This window comes from Tupaia chinensis, unplaced genomic scaffold (genome assembly GCF_000334495.1).
Source record: "Tupaia chinensis unplaced genomic scaffold, TupChi_1.0 Scaffold144952_1, whole genome shotgun sequence".
NCBI classification, from domain to species: domain Eukaryota; kingdom Metazoa; phylum Chordata; class Mammalia; order Scandentia; family Tupaiidae; genus Tupaia; species Tupaia belangeri.
Window position 1 is genome coordinate 787,731 of NW_006204812.1, and position 27,451 is coordinate 815,181.

Sequence of the window (27,451 nt, forward strand, 5' to 3'; positions counted from 1 at the left end):
CGCTGCAGCCCCTGCGCGCCGGGGGCGTGACCCCCGGGGCCGTCTTCCGGCCAACATTCTCTTTTCTTGAGTACTTCTCAAGTGGTAGGTTTGAGAGTTCCATCCAGGCAACTGATTTAAGCCCTTCTACACATATTAATCTAATCCCAATGGGGAAGATATTATTCCCATTTTACAGACAAAGAAACTGAGGCTCAGAGACGCCTGCAGCTTCTAAGCAGCAACGTTAGGATTCAATCCAGTACTGTCTGACTTAAGAGCCTGACGCTCTCCGCAGCTGTGCAACATTAAACTGACATCATCTCTGGCTCTGATTTTCTCACCTAACCGGGAGAGGTCAACTCACCCATTTTCTGGTCTGAAATTTGGGGTTTGCTATCAGCTAGGTGGAGGAGAGAATGGAAAGTTACCATAACAATGGTTACCATGGTGAATGCATTCTACCAGGCAGCCTGGAGTGGGGAGAGGCCCTGGCCCAGGCTGGTTCTGATTCTAGCTCACTGGGTGACCTCAGCCAGACACATTTTTTCTGGCACTTCACTATCCTGATCTGTGATGAGCAGGCTGGGTGGTGTGACTGCTTTGTCCCGCCTAGGCTCTGAGAACAAGTGTCCTGGAGGTTTGAGAGCTCATCCAGGCAGCTGATTGGGCTGAGCAATGTGTGTGTGTGTTGGGGGGAGAGGGAAGAATGGGTAGCTCCCCAAGACCCTCCTAATGTGTCAATGGCCTAGGAATCTGTGCTCGTCCAACTGACCTTTCATCAGAAACATAAAGAAATCTTTCGGTCACAGACAAATGAAGAAACAAGAAAACTGACTCCAGCCTGAAGGTAGCAGTGACAAAAAGAATTGTCATTACCTCATCAACCAGCTGCTGGGAGCACAACCGGCCTTCTTCACCCTGGAGAGCTGGACTGTCCACCCTGGCCTGGCAGGAGCAGACCCTGGCACTGGGAGGGAGCTGGTGAGCAGGCCCTCAGGCTGGGAGGAGGCAGTTATGGTGTAGGGTGTGGGGAACGCTCCTAGCCCCCAGAGCATGTGACAGTCATTTGCTCTCTGCCTAGCCAAGGGGGACACTGAATAAAGGATGACACCTGCCCCTAAGTCATCTCTTGGGAGACTTTTCCCCTGAGTTTCCAGAGGTGCCTCTGGCTCACACCAAGAAAGCCCCCACTGAAGCACTCAAGCAACCTGAACCATACCCAGGGCAGCAGAAACATGCAGCTCTGCTTCCAGCCTCTAAGCAGCTCCTGACCACCTGTCTCCTGCCTCCGTGGGGTCTGTGCTCTGTTTACACACTGGACTTCCCTTTAAGAAAGGGAGCCCCCTGCTAAAAAAGCCTTATGGTCCCTTCCCTGATCACCTGATAGACTGGCGGGTAGCTCGGTTCCAGTCTAGGGCTCCTAGTGGACTCTTCTATGTCACCTTGAGCCTCCGCCCCTCAAACCCACCTTCCTTTCCCTGCATTTGAGAGGCCTCGCTCTTGCTGCTGCTTCCTCTTTTTCACTTTTTTTTTTTAAGAGCTTTTTGCCATAGGGCACATGCAGTTGTCAGAGAGAGACAGAGAGAGAGAGAGAAGTCATTCCCTGGGGGTTGGCCATGCCATGATCCCTTCCCTCCACGGTCTTGAGCATGCACACACACATGCCCAGCGTGAGTTTCAAGCCACCGGGTTTGGGACTTGAACCATGCTCAGCCCTGTGGGAGTCCAGTGACATAACCACTATGCCATCTGCTAGTCCCTCACTCTTGCTTCTTATCTAGAGACTTAACTTTTCTTCTTGGGGAAGTCAGAAAGGAGCACCTTTCTGATGGGGTGACCCCAACACCTGTAGAGGAAGTGACCCATCCCAGGTTCTGTTCTTTTTTTTTTAAGTTTTTTTTTGGGGGGGATGGGGGGAGAGGTATTTGCTATAGGGCGTGTGCGCTTGCCAGACAGGCAGAGAGAGACATAGAGACAGAAAGCAAGAAATCACCCCCCAGGGGGGATGGTCACGCTACAATCCCTTCTCCTCCATTCTCCTCTCGGGATCTTGGGCACGCACACACATGCGCCCGGCGTGAGTTTAAGCCACCGGGTCCGGGACGCGAACTGCGGTCAACTACGTGGGAGTCCAGCAACTTAGCCATTATGCTAACTGCTGGTTCCCCCAGGTTCTGTTCTGTACGGAGCACTTTGCAAGCTTGAACTCACACAATCCTCACAGCTCTGGCAGGCACGGACTACTCCCTATCCCCATTCTACAGAAGAGAGGTTAAGTAACATGTCTAGGGTCACTTGACTCACAAGCAGTAGAGTGGAATTTCAGTCCAGGCTGGCTTTATCCACCCATCTAAGCCATCTCTGCCAATAACTCCAGTGGGGGAAGACATTCTTGGGTCATTTGGTCACACTGTCCAGGCCACAGATTCATTAGACACTGGCTCTTGTGCTCCCGAGGGCAAGTAAAGACCAGCTTGTTGACCAGGGAGACCGCAGATACTTGGGTCAGAGCCTGCCTGTCAATTGATGTGGCCTTGACCCAGGCTCAGACACATTGGCTCGGCATGGGCCCCTAGGTGGGCAGGGTGGCAAAGGTACCCTGGCCCAAGTCAAAGAGTGGTGCTCTGGACGGAAGCCACTGCTGGCTGCTGCCCTCCCCCGCCCCACACACCCGGTTCTCCTGAGCATCCTGAGAGATCCAGGGTGTAAGCAGGCACCTTTATTTGTTCCAACAAGCCCCTGCAGATATGAAACTGGGCTGGAGATGGTTACAGAAGGGAAATGGAATTTGGTTCCTCTGTTGTCACATGCCAAGGGGCTGGCTCCTCGCAGTCATGAACTTTCGCCCCCTCTCCCCTTCCGGTCACCCAACGCAGTCCTTGCCCCAGCTGTTGTTTTCTGCCTGAGGCTGGTTCTTTTCTTCCCATGTGGCTGTGGTTTGGGGCCTGGCCAGTCAGGGCTGAGAAGACTGAGTGGCTTTGGAGCAAAGCAGGAGGTCTGTGGGCAGGCCAGCCTGCGGGAGCCATCAGCACGGAGTCCCCTTCACATATTTGCTTGGCAGAGCCCAAACTCCTGCCCCTAGGGGCAGCCGGATGCCATCCCTGAAAAGGATGGCCAGAAACCATCAAGTAGGCCTCCTCTTCCAGCCTCTCTTTCCCACCTGGAGCCCCCAGCAGTAGCTCCAGAGGCTGCCACTCTCCATGGCCAAAAGCTGGCCGTGCGCAGTGCCTGCCAGATGTGGCCGCTGGGGCCAGCGGCCAGCTCCAGAGGGCAGAGGTCACCGAGTGGGCGTGGTGCTGGGGACTGGTGCCCAAGGGAAAAATGTGCTTGGCTGGTCTGGGGGCAGCAGGCCCAAATCAGCCTCCATCCTCTCTTCCCTGTCCAACATTCCTGCCTTCCCGCCTCAGTGGGGTGTTGTTTTCATAACAGGAAAATAAAATCAATAAGGCACTGCAGCAAGATGTCATGCGCTCCGAGCCGGCCTCCAAGCGCTCCATTGTCTCGGGCCTCGCGGCTCTGTGGCCAGCAGCGCTCGCAGTTATTAATGGGAAGCAGGACTGAAAGGGAGTTCTGGAAATCGCAGAGACAAAGGCACAGCACACCTGGAGCTCGTCTTTCTAACTCCAAAGTCGGCTCACAATGGCCGGGCCAGGGCTCCTGCATTTAACTTCTCCAGCAACTTTTATGAAAGCAGGAAAAGAAAAGAGTAGACACACACACACACACGCACTCGCACACACACACACACACACACACACACGCATGCACGGCTCTTAGGCAGCACCTCTGAATGGCTGGCAGAGGCGAAGACAGCCTGTGGAGCTCCTGCTCCGACAGAAGTCAGGATGGAGATGAATGGGCTTCCTGCCAGGGCCAGGGGCCATTGCTCCAGGGCCCAGGTTGCCCGAGGGGCCCTGAGCAGTGAGCCTGAAGCTGGACAAGAGCCTTGGTGACCTTCATTTCTGCATCTGTTTAGTTATTCAGCCTGGCATCTGCTGCTATTCTCGAGGCTGGAACTGATTCTTCCAGAAGGGACTGAGCAACCAGAGCCCTTGCCCCTGAGGCCCAGTCCTGGGGTGAGTCCTGGATCCTCCACTGACAGGCCAGGATCTTGTACCAGCTCTTACAAACCTGCTATGCTCCAGGGTCCAAAACTGGAAGGCAGGATGGTGAAAGTCCTGGCCTCACCATGTCATTGTGCGGCCCGGAGGAGACAGTGCGCAGGAGGATACTCAGCGCAGTGCTGATGAACGCGTGTACGGCCCTCTGACTATTACTGCTTGGCAGAGTTTTCATGCAAACCCAAGTCACGAGTGCCCCTGTCAGGGGGACTTGCACGGTCTCGAGTCACCTATTTGTTTATTCCCTGTATTGCCAACTTGGAGTTCCATGCTTAATTTACTCAGTAACTTCCATTTCATTGACACAGCCTAGGACACTGGATAGCGTTAGCACCTGCCTGTCTTCCTAAGAGTGAGTCACAGAGATGTCTGGGAAATAAAACCCCTTGGGAATAGCTGCTCCTGGAGAACACAGGTTGCCCCTACAGGCCTGGGGTGCAGACCTGGCACTGCGGGACTAGTCTCCCTCACCCGGCTCCTGCTCGGATAGGACACCAGGTCTTACCTTGGTGGTGACCGCGGAGGCAGAGCTGGCCACGAGGCTGGTGATGGCCTCGCTGCTACCGGTGGTGCAGGGAGCAGGGGCTGTGGCAGGTGTGGGCAGCCGGGAGGGCACCACGGGCAGTGGCAGGAGGCCGGGCCGGGCGCTGAGGCTGCTGGCTGTACCACCACCGGCCCCTGAGGTGACACTGCAGATGCTGGTGGTCCCATGTGTCCCGTTGACGCTCCACTCGCGGCGGTCCCAGCCCACCCGGTAATCTCTCTCGAAGCGGCTGTGGTGCCGGGACATCTCGGTGGGCCGCGGAGGCTTCACACAGGGAAACAGAGCCCGGACCTGAGGGCACAAGTGGAGAGGAGGGCAATTTAGACAACAGTGGGCAGCCCTGGAGGACCGAGGAGGCAGCAGCATCTGAGAAGCCTCTTTGGGTTCAATAACTGCTTTCCAACACTAGCCTGTTTCAGAGTCTCAGCAAGCCCACAAAACAGGAGTCATTCATTAGCCCCACTGGATGGAATCATCATTAATTAGTCCCACTTCATGGACACAGAATAAATGACTTATCCAGGGTCACACAGCAGAGTGTCGCTGGCAGGATTTGAACTCAGCCACGGTTTAAGGACACATTTTTTGTTCTGCCACATCACTGCCCAGAATGAAACGGATGGACACATTTTAATTATGATCGGGATTTTATCCCCTCACATCCCCACTGTTTAAAAGGATCCCATGAACTCCTTAGACCATGTTTACCAAACCATGGGACAGATTCATGCCACCGATACCTGTAGACTCACTTCACGGTGGACTAAGTTCTCTCCATAAATCTCATTGGCTTCTCTCAGTGCCTGTGAGGTGGCAGGCAAGGTTTGTCCCTAACTTAAGGAAGAGGGGACTCCCTGACCTAAGTGACCCTGAGGGTAGAAAACTAGAAAGAGAAAGTTCTGGGACCTCTGGCCTTCAGAGCCTAGCTCAATATGGGCTCAAGTCTGAGAAGGTGCTGGCCTCCAGGGCTTGAGTCTTCCATAAACCTAGCCCCCTATGCAATCGTTGGCACCAGAGACTCTGTGCACCCTGGGCTCGTGTACCAGATTGTCTCCCATGTGGCTTCCCTGAGTCTCTGTACCTAAGGCCCCTTGTGTCGTCATGGAGACCTAGACCACTGCGACAGACGGAAGGACTTCTGTCACTGAAGAGAGCATTTTGCTCAGTATTACTGTGGCTTTCCTAGTCTTCAGTCAGTGGACCTGAAGCTCCCCTTGGGCAGGAAGAGTTTAAAGATCCAGGGAACCATGGAGAGGCAGAGGAGGCAGAGACAGAAGGCAGGGTACCATCAGGCCAGGGCCCACATAGGCAGGCGACGGCCGGGGTCTGCCTGCACCTCTCACCCCAGCCCTGGTTACGCCTCAGGCGCTAACTGGTTTTCTTTTGCCCCTTTCCATCTCCAACCACTCTCAGGCTAGGAGAGGGCTCTGGGAGGTCTGGCCTCCTGACTCCTTTTCCCAGCCCATGGGTCCAGCTCGGACCTGGTGAGGGGCTCTGGACTGGTTAGGCACAGGACTGACAGGCCATGTTACTTTTGAAATATCTATAATGGCGGGCCAGCAGGTGGCATGGTGGTTAAGGTGCTGGAATTCCCACATGGCTTACCATGGTTCAAGTCCTGGACCTGGTGGCTTGCTTTCTCTCTCTTTCTCTCTGTCTTCGACAAAATTCATGTGAAAAATAATAATAACAATAAATAAATAAATAATTCTTTTAAAAAAAGAAATATCTATAATGGTAAATGCAGGTATTTTTGTTTATTTCATCACTTACACAATGTCACAAATATTTTTTTTTAACATTTATATATTTAATTAATTTACTTAGGAACCCGCAATGGAGTCTCATTACATGTGATTCTCTTCCCAGCATTCCAGCCTGCCAGGATCATGTGTGTCTATGCGCCTAGCATGTTCCATTCAACCCGGGATTTGAACTTGGGCCTCCCAGGGGGATCCAGAGTCATGTAGTGGCGACCTGCTGTCTATACCACTATAGCTGGGCCTCCAAAACTGTTCTTTTAATCCATTCGATATTTCACAGCTAAGAAAGAAAACTCATATTCCTTTTGACCACGCCTCATAAACTTTTCCACCAAGGGCCTGGACTGAGTTGGGTAAACTGAGCTCTTGGTTTCCTTCTCCCGTTCACTCTGTACCCTGCTGTGCTGGGGCTTCTGCTCAGGCCACTCCTTGGAGCTGTTCTCACCCAGGTCACGAACAACTTGCTTGTTCAACCCAATGGACATCCACTCCCATGTCCTTGACGTCTCTCCCACGTGAGATAGCTGGCCTGCCTTTCTGGAACCTTCCTCTGTGGCTTCTGCAACACCATGTTCTCCTTTCTCCTGCCTTTCTGTTCCTTCTTCTTCTTTTTAAATTTAATTTTTTAATATTTTTAGAGAGAGATTTTTGCTGTAGGGCATGTATGCTCACCAGAAAGACAGAGACAGACAGAGAGACAGGAAGCAAAATGTCATCCCCGCAGGAGTATGACCATGCTGCAATCCTTGTTCTCCATTCTCCTCTTGGGATTTTGGGAATGCACATGCGCCTGGTATGAGTCTCAAGATGCTGAGTCCAAGACTCTACCCATGGTTGGCCATGTGAGAGTCCAGCGACATAATCATTATGCTATCTGCTGCTCCCTTTTTAAATTTTATTTTAAAATTGTGCGTGTTGAGAGAGACAGAGAGAGAGAGATGGGCTCGATGATGCAATCCTCCAGCCTCCATAGGTTTTTGGCATAGGGCAGGTGGCACCATGCCCAACCCCTTATTTTAATTTTTAATAATTATTTGTTTTTAAATTTTGCTATAGGAAGCAGGTGCTCACCAGAGAGAGATGGAGGAGAGGGGCGATGGCCACACCATAATCCTCCCCCGTTCTTCTCTCAGTATTTTATGTATACATGAACGCATGTCCAGTGTTTTCCAAGCTGCCAAGTCCGGAACTCAAACCACACAGTCGGCCATGTGGGATCCAGCTACCTTCATGACTAGGCCACTGCCTGGCCCTCTGCTCTATCTCTTTTACAGGCTCTTCTTATCAGGCTTGTCCTTTAAAAGTGGGGCTCCTGGGGTTCCACGTTTCCTCTTCTCCTCTCACCCAACTCTGTCCTGGGTGAGCTCACCATTGATCACCTCTTTCCTGACGACTCCCAAGGCTACGTTTCCAGCTCTCCCCTCACCCAGCACCACGGCCCGCCATCCCACAGCTGCCTGCACCTTCACTTGGCCGTCCCACAGGTACTTACACACACCATGCCCAGGTTAGCTCGTCCTTCTGCTCAAGCACCATAGGAATGCTCTCAGAGAACGTCACCTGTTTCATCTCCCCTCCCATATTCAGCAGTGGGGTCTTAGATTCCACTGTCCCGGCTGCTCTCCATCTGTACAGCCATGACCTTCCCTCATCCTCTCCCATCATAGACCATTTCAGGTAGTCTTCCTGCCCCCATCGTGCTCCTTATCCCTTCTCTACCCAACTGCCTACATGGTTTTCCCAAAACACAGTTTTCTGCTTAAAATCTCATCTTCTGGGGGCCAGCAGATGGCAGAGTGGTTATGTTGCTGAACTCCCACATGGCCAACTGGGGTTCAAGTCTTGGACCCGGTGGCTTGAGAATCACGCTGGGAGAGCATGTGTGCTCCTGGCCAAGATCCTGGGAGGAGATTGGAGGGGAAGGGATTGCAGCATGGCCATCCCCTCTGGGGGGTGATTTCTCACTTTCCCTCTCACCATCTCTGTCTCTCTCTTTCCCCAGCAAGTGCGTGTGCCTAAAGGTAAAACCACTACTACTACTAAGTCTCACCCTTTAGAATAAGGCCTAGACTCTTCTGGGTGGCCCAGAAGACACCTGTGGCTCTGGGCTCGCTCCTTTTTCCAGCATCTCCTTCCATGTGTTCCATCCCAGAGACGATGTGCAGTCATTCCAAACACCCCCTGGTTTCTGAAAGTCTGGTGCCCTCTCTCAGCTCAGGGTCCAAGCTCGCACAGCTCCTTTGCAAGGATGGCTTCCGGCCCCTTCCCTGGTGAAGTCTCATAACTCAGCTCAGGCAGTGACGCTTCTAGGGGGCTGCAGTGACTGGGCCCCTTTCGGGTTGATGAGAGACCCTCTCTCTAGGCCCAAGCACCTGGCACCTGCCTTCCTACCCCTAGCAGTCATGACTGCTGTGTGTCTGTTACCTTGGAGAACAGGCCTGAGTCCTTATTATCTTTGCAACCCTAGCACTAACATGGTGTCTGGCGTAGAGGGTGTTCGGTGCATGTATGCCGAATGAATGAACAACAAGTGCTTATTTTGTTTTAACTGTTGAGCATTTCCAGAAAGGGTGAGCACATTTTGTGAAGGGAAAAACCGCAACATAAAACCTTGAATCCTTGGACTAGAAATTCCTCACTGGAGTAAGGGAACGCCCTGTCTGCCGAGAAATCTGACCTGGGGCCTCCAAGGATGGCTCTGAAGGACGGATCTCTGCAAGCTGAGGGGCAGCTGTACCCTTGTCTCCTAAGACTCACCTGCCCAGGCGGGGGTTCTTGCTATTGTCACTGTTTCAGGGGACGCTGCATCCTTAGCTTGGACCCTAAAAGTGGCAGAGCCAATATCCACCATGTTGAGCACCCAGGGGGAACTCTCCCAGGTGCTTTTGCAGTTAGGTTGAGCTCACGGCTGTGGATTCTGGCAGATCGAAGGGGGAGGATGATGGAGAAGGCTTTTAGGCCTGGCCCTTTGTAAAGCGTACTGGAGGATCGTTCAGTTCCTTGACTTGCTCTGGCAACCTCGGAGGTCACATCTCCCAGATGGTGCAGCTATCACACGGAACAGGGTTGCCCCTCCCCTCAGATGTGACACGATTAGGACATAACTCTTCACTATGTTAAAGCACAGAGACTGGAAGTTCAAGGTAACACAGCACAGCCTTGCCTGGCCTGACTGAGACAATAAGCGGGCTCCGCTCCCCTACAAAATACACAACCTCCTCTGTCTTTTATTGCCAGAGGGCGTGTGTGCTCGTGAGAGGGAGGCCCGGGAGAAAACCCCCCAGTGGGGGCTGAGCATGGTACAATCCGTCAGGATTTGGGGCATGCACTCACACACACCTGTGGCTTTTTCAAACCATTGAGACCAGGATTTGAACTGCAGTTGGCTGTGTGGGTTCCAGCTCCCTGCACACAGGGTTTGACCCTCTGCCCTATGGGGCTGGCCTGACACAACCTCTCACATCATCAAAGAAGTAACGTCCTTCCAGCTGGAGAGGTTGGAGGCAAGGAGGATAGGCATTCAGGGTGTTTGGCAATTCTGCACCCCTCAGGTATGCCCGGAGATGGCAGAGCATGCTTGGAATCAGGTCAGAGGGGTCTCCTGGGTGCCAGTGTGTTGACTGCCAGTAAAAACCCCCTGCTCATCATCTTGGGAACTACCTGCTGGTGTTGGGGAACCGTGCCTCCACCTTCCTCACAGTTCCAGTGCATCAAAGAAAAATCCGGGCCCCTGCAACCTACACTTCTCCCACCCCCGCCGCACTGCTCATCTCTTCAAGTCTCCTTACAATGCCAGAGAGGAGATGGAGACTCGGGCAGCTGGAAGCCACACAATCTGGTTCCAGCCTCATTAAGCGTATTCAAAACAAAGGTCAACTATTTGCATGCCAGCGTTTGCGTTAGACTTCATTCCTCAATTTAATTTCCCCTTTCAGCCGGAATGAAAGAAATGGTGTTGCAGAGTTTACCCTGAGTGAGACGGCAGAGTGCCAGCTCCAGAGGTGGCAACTTAAGTATTTCCTGCTGGGCGTTGAGCCAGGGTGCTACAAGGTCCCGTGTGCACACGCGTGCGTCCAAGGTGGGGTCTGGAGGTGGGGGCAGGAAATGATCCTGGCAGCGGGAGGGCCTGAATGGAAGAGGTGCCTCCGATGAGACTGGTCAAGCAATTACAGACAAAACACACAAGAATGCCTCCTCGTCAGGGTCCGCACCTTTTCCTGGCAGGCTGCCTGTGAGCAGGCAGAGCCTGGCATGGGGCCCTTCACTCAGGAGGGCGGGAGTCTGAGCAGCCGCCCTTCCTCTGTGTGGAGGGGACCCTTTGCAAAGAAACCAGGACGCACACCTGGGTGGGTCAGCGCCTCGCCAGTGTCTGTTTGTACAACATGCACACGTGTGAGGGAAGAGTGTGGCACCCAGAATACTTTGGATTTGTGGGTGGCGGCAGGTCTGGTCGCGTTCCAGGGTGGTGATGGTCCAGAGACGGCATCTCCCATGCAGCTCAGCGAAGCGGTCTCTCTGACCCTGAAGTTGTGCATCTGCCCTGGCTTGCACCTTCACGACTTGCACGCTCATTCTCATCTTTCATTTATTTTTTTAAATGCTCATTAATTAATGTGTTTCTTCCGAGAGGGTCTTGATGCTCAGTCTCCCCGCAGCCTCTGGCCCGGGTTCCAGCGGCGGCACTTGCTCGTGTGCCCACGTACGCAGGGAGGGCCTGAGAGCAAAGCCCAGGACCCTTCCCGTCAGGGTCCAGGTGCGTCACTACCATGCCCCTGCCCAGCCCTCGTCATTTCTTTTTCTTTAAAGATAAGATCGTGCTGTTCATGATGCCCCTGTCTCAGCCTCCCGAGTGGCTGGGACCACAGGCACGTGCCGCCACGCCCAGCTCTTTCACACTGGGTCTTACTGTACTGCGCCGGCCAGCCTTGGGCTCACACTCTTCCTGCCTGAGCGCTCCTGGGGGTGCTGGGATTGTGGATGCCACCTCGCCCAGCCTTGATGCTGGAGTGAGAATCAAACCCAGGTGTCCCATGTGGCCCCAGTCTGCGGAGCACTGTCCCCTAACAGTATGTGCCCCTTAGTGGGGCCCTTGCATGATTGTTGTCATAAGCCCTGCCTGCACACACCCAGGCTGCCGCTCCTCAGTGCCAGGCCCAGATTCCGCGAGGTTGGAGCCCAGGCCCTGCACAGTCAGACCCCAGTCCCTGCTTGTGGACCCACCTCTCCTCCCTGGGAGCTGGGAGGGGGAGAGGGGAAATTCCTCACAGCGTCAGAGCAAATGTGAAGAAGGGGAGAGCGCCTCACCACGATATGCTCCTGAGGGCCAGAGTCCCCTGAATGTTCAGGCATTGACCTTAAATAACTCAACTCCCAGGTGAGAGCTACATACTGGTGCCTCAAGCACATGGTACATCCCCAAACTTACGGGTGAAGTCCCCCAACATCTCATAATGCAGCCATTCCACCCTGGGGAGAATCCTGTCACACCCAGCTGCTTCGTGATGGAGACATCCCTCAGGAGTGACAGAGGCCACTGCTGGGCGTGCCCAGTAGCACCCAGGTCCCATGGGGGAAGGTGCTCTTTACTCACTACTGCTCATTTCAGAAGGGGCGGAGGGCCTGCTCCTGCTGCTTCCTGCTCCCAGGGGCCGAGACGCAGGCTCCCCTGTTTACCCCAGTCTTCCACCTGGGAGGGACCCTGACTTGGGACCCCCACAAAGCACTTCCCCTCAGGCTTCCCGGTCATCAGGAGTGGACCGAAGTGGGCAGCTTCCCTTCCAGTGGTAGATGGGGCCAAGTCCTCAGTGTGCTGAGCCTCAATCAGGGTGAAAGGGGGGAACCACTTGGCCCCCCAGAGGCTGTTCCAGGTCCCATGGAGAAGGCAGGTGTGAGCTAGATGGCAAAGCAGTCTTGGCCCTCAGCTCCTCGCTCCTTCCCCAGCCTTCACCCACTGCCTGTCCTTGGGACCCCCCCCGCCCCCAGCCCAGCCCTCACTGCTCTCTGCCCTGGTGCCCAGACACAGAACATGCTCTAAGAACCTCCCTGTTCTTAATCTTGTTGTTGCCTTTGAAAAGGAACAACGCCCTGCTTAGAAGAATGTGTCTGGAAATCTGGCCCACAGTTTGGGTGTTTATTTTGTCTATTTTTGCATTTTCTATACAGTGACCAGGTTACTTGCACTAGGACAGGTGAAATGAAACTACTTGGAGTCCTATAAGATATTCTGTGCTGGGTGGCTGGGGGCCCTGCAGGGTCTCACTCAGGGCTGTGGGGAGACAGTGGATTAGAGTGGGAGGAAGGTAATCCGACACTTCTGTGATGCAGGAGATCTTATCCCCAACCTCAGGGCCAGCTTCCATAGATGGGCTTCTCCCTGCAGCTCAGGGCCAGGCTGCGAGAGGCCTGGGCTACCTGGGGCCTAAGAACGGCTGAGGAGGGGGATCAGTGGACATCCAGGCTCCACCCCAGTGCCCAGGCCGCGTCTCTAACTCCTCCCCAGCTGGTGGCAGGTCTCGGTCTCCCGGACACTTGCTGGACACCAGATCAGCAGCTCTGCCTCAGCTTGGCCTGGAAAACCCTTGGTATGAATAATTCATGAGTAAATGGTTGAGAGCCTGCTCAGCACCGTGCGTCTGTGTCATCTGTGGGGACCTGGAGTGCAGAGGCAGGGTCCGGGGGCTCCGAGGGTCCCTGCTCACCAGCAGGGCGCTGCGCACACCTGCACACGTGGGCGCCATGGCGGTGGCCCGTGCCTGCGACACTCGTGGTGTGCTCTGGGTGCTGGCGGTGGCCACTCGCATTAACATGCACTGTGTGTACACACTGTACGCAGCATCACAGGTGGCTAATGACCCTTTCCTCGTTCTTATCATTAAGACACGCAGGAGGAGTGGGCGGCCGGCTGTGAGGGCCCCGAAGGCGTGATTAATCCGCGGGAAGGCAGGGGAGCCCGCTGCCTCCAGACAGGGGAGCGGAGGTGGCTGGCTGAGGAATGAGCCATGGCCCGACCGGCCCCGATTGGAAAATGTATGATTGCCTCATTTGGGGGAGACGGGCTGCCAAGTCGGTTGGAACAGCCCGTGCCCGTCTTTATTATTTTAGTTTCCCTCTCTGCATCTTTTAGCCTTTCTTCTGGAGCGAAATACTAAGCAGCAGCCAGAACACCATCTTGGCAAATGCAGCACAAAGAGCTTTCCATGCGCTCCTGTGGGAGCCGGCTTGGCCGCTGCGGTGTGCGGAAGCGAGCGGAGCTGGGGATGCCCCTCCGAAGCGCCTCTTTGCAGCTCCAGTGACCCCCTCCCCACCAGGCCCCCACTAACTCAGAAGACTGGCTCCTGGCTGGGGCAGGGCAGGTCCCACTCTGGCCTCTCCTGGAGGAGGCCTTTTCTGACCGGCCCTCTCTTTCCGGAGCTCACAGAAGCCCAACTCGCCAGGTTCTGACCTCAGAGATGAACCGGTACGTTCTACTCACTCCCCAGGAAGTTCTGAACCTGTCCCTAAAGACGGGCTGCCTCTTGCCCTCTGTTTCCGGCCCTGTAGCCAAACGGGCATGAGGCTGGCACCCAGGGGCCGGGGCTCAGGAAGTACCTGCCAGACCAAGGTGATAAGCCTTGGGCCAGCAGGTGGTGTGGAGGTGAAGGCAGCTGGATCCCACATGGCTGACTATGTGACCCATGGTGGTCCACGAGTCCTGGACCCACAGTGGCTTGTGAAACATGCCAAATGCGTGTGCATGTGTGCCCAAAAATCCCGAGAGGAGAATGGAAGAGAAGAGATCGCAGCATGGTCATCCCCCTGGGGGGTGATTTCTCATTCACTCTGTCTTCTCTGGTAAGTGCTCATGCCCTTCCGCAAACTGAAAAAAAAAAAAAAGTGACAAGTCCTTCCCAGCACAGAGCACAAGGCAGGGCTGGGATTAGGCTGAGGCCGGTGGGATGGCTGGGGCTGAGAATTAAAGGGGTCTCTTGGGATCAGCAGTTAGTGTAATGGCTATGTCGCTGGACTCTCACGTAGTCGACCGCGGTTCACATCCCGGACCCGGTGGCTTAAAACTCACGCCAGGCGCATGTGCGTGCGCGCCCAAGATCCCGAGAGGAGAATGGAGGAGAAGGGATTGCGGCGTGACCATCCCCTCTGGGGGGTGATTTCTCGCTTTCTGTCTCTATGTCTCTCTCTGTCTGTCTGGCGAGCGCACGCGCCCTACAGTGAAAAACCTCTCAAAAAAATAAAATAAAATAAAGGGGTCTCTCCCTCAGTGTCTGGCCTGGTCCTCAGGGTGAGCTATCCCTCAGGGAGGACGCAGGTGCTCAGCACCTCTGAGTGGGCCAGGGAGGGCCATGCATAGGAGCCAGGGAAGCCATGAGAACTTTGGAGGGTCACAGACTGCCAGCCTTCCCTGTTCTCTCTGCAGGCTAAAGAACCTGAGGTGCGTTTTGACCTTCAGTTCCTTTCCTTAAAGTATCAAGGCCCCAGGTGAACTGAATAGACTCTGTAGTCACATTTCACATCTGCTCTGGAAGGGCCCCCTCCCTGCACCTGGCCTAGCCCAGCCACGTTGCCACCTGACCCCACTCAACACGCTGGAGACACTCTGTCCTGTTTAGCAGGCAGAAGGTTCCAGAAAAACTGACTGCAGGCTCCAGGCTCTGAATCCTACTATAGGGCCCTTCCCTCTGCAGGCCTTCCAGGCTGCAGGGAGAGGAGACTCAGAGGTGGGGCAAATCCAACTGGAATTTGGAGGATTTGTGACTTCTGCTTCCACAGCTTGGATCCTTTTGGCATCGATTTCTGTTACAGAGAGTTTAGGGTTTTGTCTTCATTTTTATTTATTTATTTTTTAAAAGGCTTTTAGCCATAAGGCATATGTGCTTGCCAAAGAGAGACAGAGAGAGTGAGAGGCAAAGTGCGAACCACCTGGGGATGGCTATGCCACAATCTCTCCTTCTCCATTCTCCTCCTCGGATTTTGGGCATGCACGCACATGTACTGGGTGTGATTTTCAAGTTTCCAGGTCTGGGATTTGAACAGCAGTTCACCACGTAGGGGTCTAGTGCTTTCATTACTATGCCACATGCTGGCCCCCTTGTCTTCATTGTTTAAAGAACATGGCCCATGTCAGCAGGTGGCATGATAGCTAAAGAGTTAGCTGGATTTCTGCGTGGTCAACTGCAGTTCAAGTACCAGACCTGGTGGCTTGAAAATTACAACAGATAAATAAATGCTTTAAAAATAATAATAAAAAAAGCCCACTTCCTCCAACAACAGCTAAACTGCACATACACCCCAGAGCTCAGCCCATCCAGAACTTGTAGGGAAGCTGAACCTAGCAGACTTGAGTTCCTACGCAGTAGCAGCAGGAGTGGCTGTCCTGCAGAGGAGTTGGAAGGGAGCCCTGTGTCAAAAGTCCCACAGTGGTCACGAAGACAGCACTCTGGCCTTAAAGGGCCTCAGTCCTCACCCTTCTCAAAGTTTCCTTTATTTTTTTTAACTGCCTTATAAAGGTGTGGTTGGCGTATAAAAACTGTAGCTAGTTCATATACATAGAACGATATGTCCAGAGATGAATATACACTTAATTTTAGGGCCATCAAACCACCATGACTACCAATGCCATGAATGAAGCAGAGCCTCCCGAATTTTCCTCTGCCTCTCCTTTTCTTCCATCTGTGATAAGAGCATTTAATGGAGAGGAGTGGGGCCAGCAGGTGGTGTGGTGGTTATGTCGCTGGACTCCCACATGGCTGACTACAGTTTGAATCCTGGACCCGGTGGCTTGAAAATCATGCCAGGCATGTGTGTGTGCATGTCCAAAATCCTGAGAGAAGATCGGAGGAGGTGAGACTATGGCCATCCTGGGGCTTGATTTCCCACTTTCTGTCTCTCTGTCTCTCCAGCAAGCACACGCACCCTATGACAAAAATCTAAAAAAAAAGGGTAGGAGTTGGCCAAAAGGTCCAAAGTTAGAGTTATAAAACACATAGGGTCTGCAGATCTGCTGCATGAGTCAGGACCTTGATCAGCCACACACGCGGGGCTGCCCACTGCAGCTGTGCTCAGAGGGGAGGTCTGTGAAGACCCTGCTTCCCAGCACCCAATGGGATAGGCAGGGAAGTGTTATCTGTGCATTTTGTAAGGGTGGGAGTGGAGAGAGGGTGAAACCAGGTTTGGGCAGAGTCCTTCCACCTCACAGGGTGGTCTCGGGGTCAGCAGCATTGGCAACGCCCTGTGCTTACTGGAAATGCAGAGTATCAGGCCTCATCCCAGCACGACTCAAGTCAGAATCTGCATTTTTTTTTTTTTTTGGAGAGGTTTTTCGCTATAGGGCGTGTGCGCTCGCCAGACAGACAGAGAGAGACATAGAGACAGAAAGCGGGAAATCACCCCCCGGGGGGGATGGCCACGCCACAATCCCTTCTCCTCCATTCTCCTCTCGGGATCTTGGGCACGCATGCACACATGCCCAGTGCGAGTTTTAAGCCACCGGGTCTGGGACGCGAACTGCGGTAGACTACATGGGAGTCCAGCGACATAGCCATTACGCTAACTGCTAGTCCCCAGAATATGCATTTTTCACCAGATCCAAGAAGGGGACTCATCTTGAATGCAAATTTAAAACAAAAATTTTTTTTCATTTAAGTCTTTGTTTTTTAGAATTATTATTTTAATTTGCTATAGAGCACATGCACGAGAGAGAGAAAGAGAGAGAGAGAAGGAGAAGGAGAAGGAGAGGGAGAGAGGGAGAGAGGGAGAGAGGGAGAGAGGGAGAGAGGGAGAGGAGAGGGGGGGAGGGGGGGAGAGAGGGAGAGAGAGAGAGAGAGAGAGAGAGAGAGAGAGAAAGTAAGTCACCAGGTCTGGGACTTTAACCATAGTCAGCCATGTGGGACTCCAGCGCCTTAACTACCACACCACCTGCTGGCCCCCAAAAGCAGATTAATGTGTGAGACACACCCATCTCAAATCTAGCCAGGGTAGGAGGCCCTGGGTCAGCTCTGGGATCCAGGCAGGCATCCCCGCTCTCTGGATGGCCCTGTGGGACACTTGCATTTTTGGGAGAAGCCATACCCCATGACAACAGAGCTTATTACGTGACCTAAAAAGATAAATGTCCAAAATACATTTCTGATGATAGGTTTCAGGAAAAAATGCTACCAATTCCTTTCTGGGGGCACCATTTCTTGGCAAAAGAGCAATTTTCCTGCCTAGAAAGGGTGCCCATGACCCGTTTTAGACAAGCAATATTAAAGGAACAGGCTTCCCGTCTTCCCTTTGCCACGTGCACCTTTGCTTTGAGAAATTCTGGCTGTGGGTTTTGATGTAGTGATTTTTTTTCCCCCAAAATGATTCAGAGACTTTTCTCATGGGACTAATTGACTAGGCATTTGTGCTATTGCTCTTGGTGTAAATCATTATAATGGTGATAATGAAAAATAAAACAGATATTGGAGATGACAGTTGGCAACATAATATCAGCATAAACTGAGGGAAGAAGGGAGGCATGTATAAATTAGAGGCTCGTAAACATCAGGATCGATGAGGGAGTGATGGCGGGGACGGGCTGATTGCCGAGAGGAGGATTAACCAGCGTTCTCATGGCGAAGAACCACGTCTGCTTTGCGGAAAGTGGGGCCCTGTGCCCCCACAGCCTCGCGCCCGCACAGATGGCAGCTTCCGAGCTCGACTCGCCGTAGCCTCCCTTCTCCACACGGGCCTCCCAGTCTCTCAGGGCCGCCTCTCAGGCATGCCTGATTATTCCCAATCTTGCGGAATTGACTAATTCAACGAGCTCTTTCTTCATGGGAAATGGTGTTCAGCAGTGACCCAAGCTGATGAATGAATCCTACTCCGTGCCTGGAGCCAGACCCAGCGGCAAGAGTTGCAAAGAAGAAAGACTGATGCGTTCTCTCTATTTGGCTGCCAAAAATGCTCTTGCAATTTGCTTTCTTCTAGACAAGAGTCTATTCAAAAGTCTATTTGGAAACATTAGGGAACGGCCGTCACATGGCCCGCAGATCATACTGCCTGTGACAGGGTATTATCTTCCTTGGGAGAGACGCGACTGCTCTTTTATTTCACCAAGTAACTAGCGTCTGGGCTGATGGCTGCAGAATTGCTCCGAGGGCCGGGGACATTAAAATCTCTGTCCAGAGTGAGTACGGAACCGACAGCTACTTCAGCCCCGTTACGAGCATTAAATGCGAGCGTCCGGCTTCCTGTCTCCAGCTCTGATGGGACCTGGGGGTGCTCCTGCTTATTCAGTCCCCTCCCCAGGAAATGACAAAGTCGCTGCCTTCCCATTCTGGGGCTCCACTTCCATGAGTCGGGACTCAGTGCCCTTTCTCCTCCCGAGCCAATCCCAAGGCATGTCGTTGGGTCAATACATGCTCTGCCTTTTCTCGCCCAATCACATCAAATTCACTGACCACTTCCTCCTCATTATGCCTGGCTAGTCCATGACAGTGAACCTGGGCACGGCCCCAGCTTTTGGGGAGGGTTCCACTGCTCAGGAGGCAAGCTCAGTCAGAACGGAGGAAGCGTGGCACCCCGGGCTTACGAGATAGGGCAGTGGTTTGGGTGGCCCTGGAGCCCCAGGGTGGCCCAGCTTCCTGGGGCCCCATTCATTTCAGACTGTGGCTCCACAGGGCACTGTCAGGATGGCATGTGGGAATGGAGCTGCACGTGGCCAAGGTCGAAGTCCCAGCCTCGCCCGCCTGGCATGCGACCTGCTGAGCTCGGCCCTAGACAGTGGCTGAAACCCACCTCTTCTCCTTTGGGGGGCTGAGGGAGAACCCCAAAGGGCCTACACGTTGGTGGCAGGCCCACACTGCCCACTGGGGTTTCCTCTGGGATCAGCAGTAGGTCTCCAGAGAGGAGTGTTCCAAGACACTTGGGAGTGCCCGTTGTCCCCTGGTGCTGGCCACTGACCCTTTGTTTCGCCCACTCTCCTGCAGACTCGGTACCGCGTGCCAGGGACTCGGACCACAGAGCCTCCTCTGTCTCTGTGTTCAGGGCTGCTGCCCCATCTGACGTTCTTGCTTCGGATTTTCATCGTCTTTATTCTATGTCAGTGCTTTTAATTTAATTTAATTAAAAAAAAAAAAAAAAAAAGCAGCAGCAGCCCAGACCAGAGGGCAGCCTGTTGCGAGGTTGTGTGTTTTATCACCACCCAAGCATGCAAACGAGGCAGCCTCTGTTGACAAGTTCACATCTCCAGTGCCGAGCTGACTGTTTGAACAGCTTGTGTGCAGTAATTGAAACATAGATTTTTGTTGCCTTTCTGTTTATTTTTAGATTAACCAAGCAGGGATACTTTGCTTCTAGGCTGCCACTTTTAACCCCATCGGATAGCCTGGACCTCTGGCCCCATGCACACCAGAAGCCATGAGCACCACGTGCCCTTGGGGTCCCCCCCTCCTGACTTGGCCTGTACCCCCACTCTGGACAGGAATGACCTTTACTGTGACCTCCAGAACCCAAGGCAGGGATGCTGATGGATGTGAGATGCTGGTTGGCTGGCCCTAACTCCCAGGTCTCTGAAGAGTTCCCCCTTTCCACCTTGCTAGACTCTCCCAGCAGCCCTGGGAGCCAGGCGGGGCAGGAGTCGGCTGCCTCTTCCATAATGGGGATCGCACTCTCCTGCAGACTCGGTACCGCGTGCCAGGGACTCGGACCACAGAGCCTCCTCTGTCTCTGTGTTCAGGGCTGCTGCCCCATCTGACGTTCTTGCTTCGGATTTTCATCGTCTTTATTCTATGCCTGCGTGTTTATTTAATTTTAAAAAAAAAAAAAAAAAAAAAGCAGCAGCAGCCCAGACCAGAGGGCAGCCTGTTGCGAGGTTGTGTGTTTTATCACCACCCAAGCATGCAAACGAGGCAGCCTCTGTTGACAAGTTCACATCTCCAGTGCCGAGCTGACTGTTTGAACAGCTTGTGTGCAGTAATTGAAACATAGATTTTTGTTGCCTTTCTGTTTATTTTTAGATTAACCAAGCAGGGATACTTTGCTTCTAGGCTGCCACTTTTAACCCCATCGGATAGCCTGGACCTCTGGCCCCATGCACACCAGAAGCCATGAGCACCACGTGCCCTTGGGGTCCCCCCCTCCTGACTTGGCCTGTACCCCCACTCTGGACAGGAATGACCTTTACTGTGACCTCCAGAACCCAAGGCAGGGATGCTGATGGATGTGAGATGCTGGTTGGCTGGCCCTAACTCCCAGGTCTCTGAAGAGTTCCCCCTTTCCACCTTGCTAGACTCTCCCAGCAGCCCTGGGAGCCAGGCGGGGCAGGAGTCGGCTGCCTCTTCCATAATGGTGATAGCCAAGACAGAGTGCTAGGGCGTGGACAGAACCAGAATCCAATCTCCCATTCCCAGAGCAGGGGGCTCCAACAAAGGGAGGCCTCCACCCGAGCGAGTCAGTCAGGGTCTCTCCTATTCTGGCTACTGTAAAAAATCTGGCCACATCGGCCTGGATAGGTGAGTTCCCCTAGGTGATGAACAGCCCCAGATCTAGAGGCATAAGGACAGTGTGTGCTTTCGCTCCTCCTCCATGCTCGCTGTCAGTCGGACTGGGGCCCTGTCCAGGCTGCCCTCTCCTGGACCTGGGCTGCCAGAGTGGCCAACCCCCGGGCACTGCTGACCACCGTGGTTTCCGCCAGGATCAGTAGTGGGTCTGGCAAGGGGAAGAGGGCTCGGGAACTCACACACTGGCCTCAAGGGTTCACTTGGAAGGCATGTGTATCCTTTCTGCTCTCAGGGCATTGGCTAAAGCAAGTCACATGACCGCATCTAACTTCAGTGGTGGGGAAAGTGCAACCCTAGCATGTGCCCAAGAGGAGAAAGGGTTTTGGAGAAAAGACAGCTACGGAAGAGTGTGTGTGTGTGTGTGTGTGTGTGTGTGAGTGAGTATGTGCATGTGTGTGTGTATGCATGTTTGTAGAGCTCCTGAGCTGGGCAGAATTATCCTCCCAACCCCGAGGCGTCCTGAGTCCCTCCACCTTGGCACTAGCCACATCCCTTTGTCATCGAATTTCTGTCACCCCATGAAGCAGACAGCTCCTCCAAGGCACAGCCTTCCTCCTCATCTCACTGTGCCTCCCACCCCACCCCCGCCAGCTTTGCGTACTGCAGGGGTTCCACTGAGGTCCACTGAACCCAACGATCCTGAGGGAGAAGGACACGGCCACCCACATGTCCTCAGACCACACTCTGCTCCCTGTAGGCATCTCCACCTCTGCCCCACTTGCAGCCTTACTCTGGGATGCTCTCCCTAGAAGCCTCCTGGGACCAGCTAGCCTGCAGGGAGGGCTGCTGGGGGCCTCATTCAGCACCCAGCACCCAGCACCGCTCTCCGCTCATTCTAGATCCCATAAAACGCAATTGTGTAATTGGTTTGTGTGTGAGTGAGTATGCATGTGTGTGTGTATGCATGTTTGTAGAGCTCCTGAGCTGGGCAGAATTATCCTCCCAACCCCGAGGCGTCCTGAGTCCCTCCACCTTGGCACTAGCCACATCCCTTTGTCATCGAATTTCTGTCACCCCATGAAGCAGACAGCTCCTCCAAGGCACAGCCTTCCTCCTCATCTCACTGTGCCTCCCACCCCACCCCCGCCAGCTTTGCGTACTGCAGGGGTTCCACTGAGGTCCACTGAACCCAACGATCCTGAGGGAGAAGGACACGGCCACCCACATGTCCTCAGACCACACTCTGCTCCCTGTAGGCATCTCCACCTCTGCCCCACTTGCAGCCTTACTCTGGGATGCTCTCCCTAGAAGCCTCCTGGGACCAGCTAGCCTGCAGGGAGGGCTGCTGGGGGCCTCATTCAGCACCCAGCACCCAGCACCGCTCTCCGCTCATTCTAGATCCCATAAAACGCAATTGTGTAATTGGTTTATTAGGCTGAACTCAGCGGGAGACCAGTTGTAGACAGATTTCATTTTCTCCCACGATTTCCTTTTATACCCACCCTGCTGGACACCAAAAGCGTTTTCGGGAGGGGTCATTTTGGGCATTACTTCTATTAGCAGAAGGACTACCGCGGCTACGACGCCAACCAAAGGAGAGTGGCTGGGGGCACCCCTAGTTAACCAGTGGCGACATGCTAGGGACAGGCAAGGCCACTCTACAAACCATCTCGTCCTCAGCTTCTCCAAAGCCCGGTCCAGTCTGTCACAGAACTTCGATCTCATATCCAGTTGAAAGCTTCTCCCTGCGCTCAGCTCTGGAGAGACCCAGGTGGAACCTCCCGCAATGAGAAGGGGCACGGAACCCCACCCTGGTCTGTCTTTCCCATTACCTGCTGCCTGTGGCTCCCTCGGAGTGTCCGGGGGCGGTTGCCTTTCTGTTTATTTTTAGATTAACCAAGCAGGGATACTTTGCTTCTAGGCTGCCACTTTTAACCCCATCGGATAGCCTGGACCTCTGGCCCCATGCACACCAGAAGCCATGAGCACCACGTGCCCTTGGGGTCCCCCCCTCCTGCCTTGGCCTGTACCCCCACTCTGGACAGGAATGACCTTTACTGTGACCTCCAGAACCCAAGGCAGGGATGCTGATGGATGTGAGATGCTGGTTGGCTGGCCCTAACTCCCAGGTCTCTGAAGAGTTCCCCCTTTCCACCTTGCTAGACTCTCCCAGCAGCCCTGGGAGCCAGGCGGGGCAGGAGTCGGCTGCCTCTTCCATAATGGTGATAGCCAAGACAGAGTGCTAGGGCGTGGACAGAACCAGAATCCAATCTCCCATTCCCAGAGCAGGGGGCTCCAACAAAGGGAGGCCTCCACCCGAGCGAGTCAGTCAGGGTCTCTCCTATTCTGGCTACTGTAAAAAATCTGGCCACATAGGCCTGGATAGGTGAGTTCCCCTAGGTGATGAACAGCCCCAGATCTAGAGGCATAAGGACAGTGTGTGCTTTCGCTCCTCCTCCATGCTCGCTGTCAGTCGGACTGGGGCCCTGTCCAGGCTGCCCTCTCCTGGACCTGGGCTGCCAGAGTGGCCAACCCCCGGGCACTGCTGACCACCGTGGTTTCCGCCAGGATCAGTAGTGGGTCTGGCAAGGGGAAGAGGGCTCGGGAACTCACACACTGGCCTCAAGGGTTCACTTGGAAGGCATGTGTATCCTTTCTGCTCTCAGGGCATTGGCTAAAGCAAGTCACATGACCGCATCTAACTTCAGTGGTGGGGAAAGTGCAACCCTAGCATGTGCCCAAGAGGAGAAAGGGTTTTGGAGAAAAGACAGCTATGGAAGAGTGTGTGTGTGTGTGTGTGTGTGTGAGTGAGTATGCATGTGTGTGTGTATGCATGTTTGTAGAGCTCCTGAGCTGGGCAGAATTATCCTCCCAACCCCGAGGCGTCCTGAGTCCCTCCACCTTGGCACTAGCCACATCCCTTTGTCATCGAATTTCTGTCACCCCATGAAGCAGACAGCTCCTCCAAGGCACAGCCTTCCTCCTCATCTCACTGTGCCTCCCACCCCACCCCCGCCAGCTTTGCGTACTGCCGGGGTTCCACTGAGGTCCACTCAACCCAACGATCCTGAGGGAGAAGGACACGGCCACCCACATGTCCTCAGACCACACTCTGCTCCCTGTAGGCATCTCCACCTCTGCCCCACTTGCAGCCTTACTCTGGGATGCTCTCCCTAGAAGCCTCCTGGGACCAGCTAGCCTGCAGGGAGGGCTGCTGGGGGCCTCATTCAGCACCCAGCACCCAGCACCGCTCTCCGCTCATTCTAGATCCCATAAAACGCAATTGTGTAATTGGTTTATTAGGCTGAACTCAGCGGGAGACCAGTTGTAGACAGATTTCATTTTCTCCCACGATTTCCTTTTATACCCACCCTGCTGGACACCAAAAGCGTTTTCGGGAGGGGTCATTTTGGGCATTACTTCTATTAGCAGAAGGACTACCGCGGCTATGCTGACACTCCGACCGCCACAGCGAACGCCCACCCGTCCCCTGGGGACCCTCAGCACAGACCTGGGAGGAGGTCACTGTTGTCATTCTACCGAGGCACAGAGAGGTTTAAGTAACCAGTGGCGACATGCTAGGGACAGGCAAGGCCACTCTACAAACCATCTCGTCCTCAGCTTCTCCAAAGCCCGGTCCAGTCTGTCACAGAACTTCGATCTCATATCCAGTTGAAAGCTTCTCCCTGCGCTCAGCTCTGGAGAGACCCAGGTGGAACCTCCCGCAATGAGAAGGGGCACGGAACCCCACCCTGGTCTGTCTTTCCCATTACCTGCTGCCTGTGGCTCCCTCGGAGTGGCCGGGGGCGGGGCGGGGGGGATGCTGAGAGGAGAAGGGTGCGGTGCGGCTCCAGGGCTGTAAACCAGCAGTGAGGCCACCCAGCGGCCAGAGTGATCTGCTAAAACCTAAGTCAGATCATCTCGCTCTTCTTCGGTGCACCAAGTCCCAGCTCTCCCCGAGGAAAAGCCAAAGCCCGTTAAGGCCCCCAATCAGATCGGGGGCTGGCTCTCCTGCCTCGGTGGCATGACTAGGAGCCCTTGTTGAAGCTCCACGATGGCCAGTCTGGGATGAGGATGCCCCTCAGCTCAGCAATGATGGCACCCACCCTGGCAGGTTGGACTCCTGGGCAGGCTGTTCCAGGCCAGCTTGGGTCTGGCTCCTGTGCACTGTCCACTCGGGAGGCATGGCCTCCATGCTACCTCGACTGACCAACTGGCCCTGCAGCTGCCCTCGGAAAAGCCCTCTCCCATCACAGCTGATGCAGGCAGCTCTGGGCAGAGTCAGGCACAGTCTCAGGCCCCCTAAGCCCTGGGGCACATTCTGATTAGTCTCCAGGTCCCTGGAGATTATGCCGGGCTAGGGCAGGGAGTACTTCCCAGGGAACCTCAGCACCCACTCCCAGGTCAGCCCTCCTCTCAGGACCGTTACTTCCTAAAGTCAGTCCCCAAACTTGTCAAACATATGGGCTGGAGGGAAGTGGAGAGGGGTCCTAGGGCTGTCTAGATCCTCTTTTTAGTGTGGGGGTACTAGGTATCTCTCATGCTCAGCCGTGGACCTCATCTGAGACGTAAGATACAGGAACACCCTCATTTCATATTTGCTAAAAATCTCCAGCTCAGTTCCTGCCTCCTCCAGGAAGTCTTCCAGCTGATTCTAGGTTACTCTGCTGTCTCGTCCTTTAGCTCCAGTCCCCGCTAGCCCACTTCCATAGGCGTCCCGGGGGCCTGGTCACATAGTCAGCTCTGAAGACACACAGGACTGGCTGCCCCCATCAGTCACCCGAGTGGAAGTCTCACTTCTACCCATCAGTCACATCCCTGCCCACATCAGGTGGCATGGAGCTCAGCCCAGGTTTCCTGAGGGCAAGACAGTGGGCGCCTTGAGGACAACTGGGGCTGGCAGGGTCAGGACTTGTGTCTGGGAGCCAGAGAGCTATCTGCAGGCCAGACCTCAGCTGTGGCAGCCCCTGGCAGAGGAGGGAGACGACCATCTGCTGTTGGCCAGCCCCGCCCAGTCTGCAAGTACAAGTAGGCCATTTACAGAGGGTCAACCCTGCGGTGGGCACTCCGAGCAGGGCTGACACCCACTGGGGAGGGGGAGGTTCAACAAAGGATGCGGGCCTAGGGTGGACAGTGGTCTGGGAGTCCAGATAAAGCTGTGGGCTCCTCCTGAGGCTGGGGGAACTCTGAGGTCAGACGCCAGCCTGGCACCATGGCCACCAGAATAAAAGCAGCTCAGTTTTCTTCATGCCAGAAGAGGACTGGCCTGGTCCCCATTCCCTGGCCACACAGGATGTGCCCTGTGCCCAGGAGTGTGCAGGGCCTACTCCCTCTGCTGGCTCCGGTGCCAGACGTCAGAGACAGAGATGCCGGCGATGGTCATGAGGTGGTGCCGCATCGCTCTGCACACCCTGAGCCTCTGCTGGGGTCGGCTTCCTGACCTGGGGATCCTCTCTGCTTTGCTGAGCCCCTTACCCAGCTGCAAGGACACAGCAGGAAGGAGAGAGAGAGAGAACACTTATTCTACACCGCCAGCATGCCTGCCACCACGAGAATCACCTAAACCAGGCACCAGCATGGCTTCCATTCCCCAGAGGGGAAGCCCGAGGCTTGGCAGCCAGGTGGCTTGCCCCAGGCCACAAAGGCAGATGGTGACTAGAAAGAGCTCGCGTTCCTGGCAGCAAGGCCAGTGGTTTTTCTTTCCACATCCTCGCCAGGCCTTGGGTCTCGGCTCTGACTCCTTGCCAGCCCTGGCCCCGCAGACCTTCACTCCACTGAGGCTTCTCAAGGGTTTGACCCCCTGGTTGACAGCGGTGAGTCCATCATGTCGCCCTCTCCCATCCTGGCCACCCTCGTCGAGCCTCTACCATCTCTTCCTGGATTTCCGCCAGAGCCCTCCAACTCCTCTTCCCCTTCTTCCCTCACCCCTGTTTGGTGTATTCTGTACCCCGCTGCCAGAGTGTTCTGTTAAGACCTAAGTCAGATCATCTCGTTCTTCCCCAGTGCAGTAGTCCCCAGCTCTCCCTGGGGAAAAGCCGAAGCCCTTAAAGGCCTCCACTGCTCTTGCTTTACCTCCCCTCCACCACCCCCTCCTCGGGACACTGGCATTCTTCATGCAGCTCCTCTAGCACTGTGGGCCCCCGCCTGCCTCAGGACCTTTGCACGTACTTGGGCCACTCTTCCCCAGCGATCCATATGGCTAGTGCTCTCATTTCCTTCGGGTTATTTATTTATTGATGGATTGATTTTCCCTCCTCTCTCTTAACTTGTAAGAAGGCACATGTGCTCACCAGAAAGAGATGGAGAGACAGAGAAAGAGTGGGAGAGAGAGAAAGCACTCCTCAATGGGGTGTGATCACATCGCAATCCCTTCTTCATTTTTCCATTCTGCTGGGACTCCACATGCACACATACATGCCTCGGGTGTCCCTCAAGCTGCTGGGGCCTGGACTTGAACTGCAGTCAGCCACGTGAGATCCAGCTTCCCCTAATCTCCAGCCTACAGGGGCTGTATGCACCAGGCCTCTTCTGTGCTGTCTTCTCAGTGACGCTTCTCTGATTGTCCTCTTAAATCGGCAATCT

General features: G+C 54.4%; 1 protein-coding gene across 1 annotated transcript in view; it reads right to left on the minus strand.

Annotated features, from left to right (window-relative positions):
* The window catches only part of KLHL29 (kelch like family member 29), a 355,223-nt gene that overhangs the window by 152,592 nt on the left and 175,180 nt on the right, over positions 1-27,451 (minus strand). Inside the window, exon 3 of the mRNA XM_006167658.3 lies at positions 4,609-4,938. Within this exon, the coding sequence (XP_006167720.1) occupies positions 4,609-4,893 (285 nt within the window). The 5' untranslated portion in view covers positions 4,894-4,938. The remainder of the gene's footprint in view (positions 1-4,608; positions 4,939-27,451) is intronic.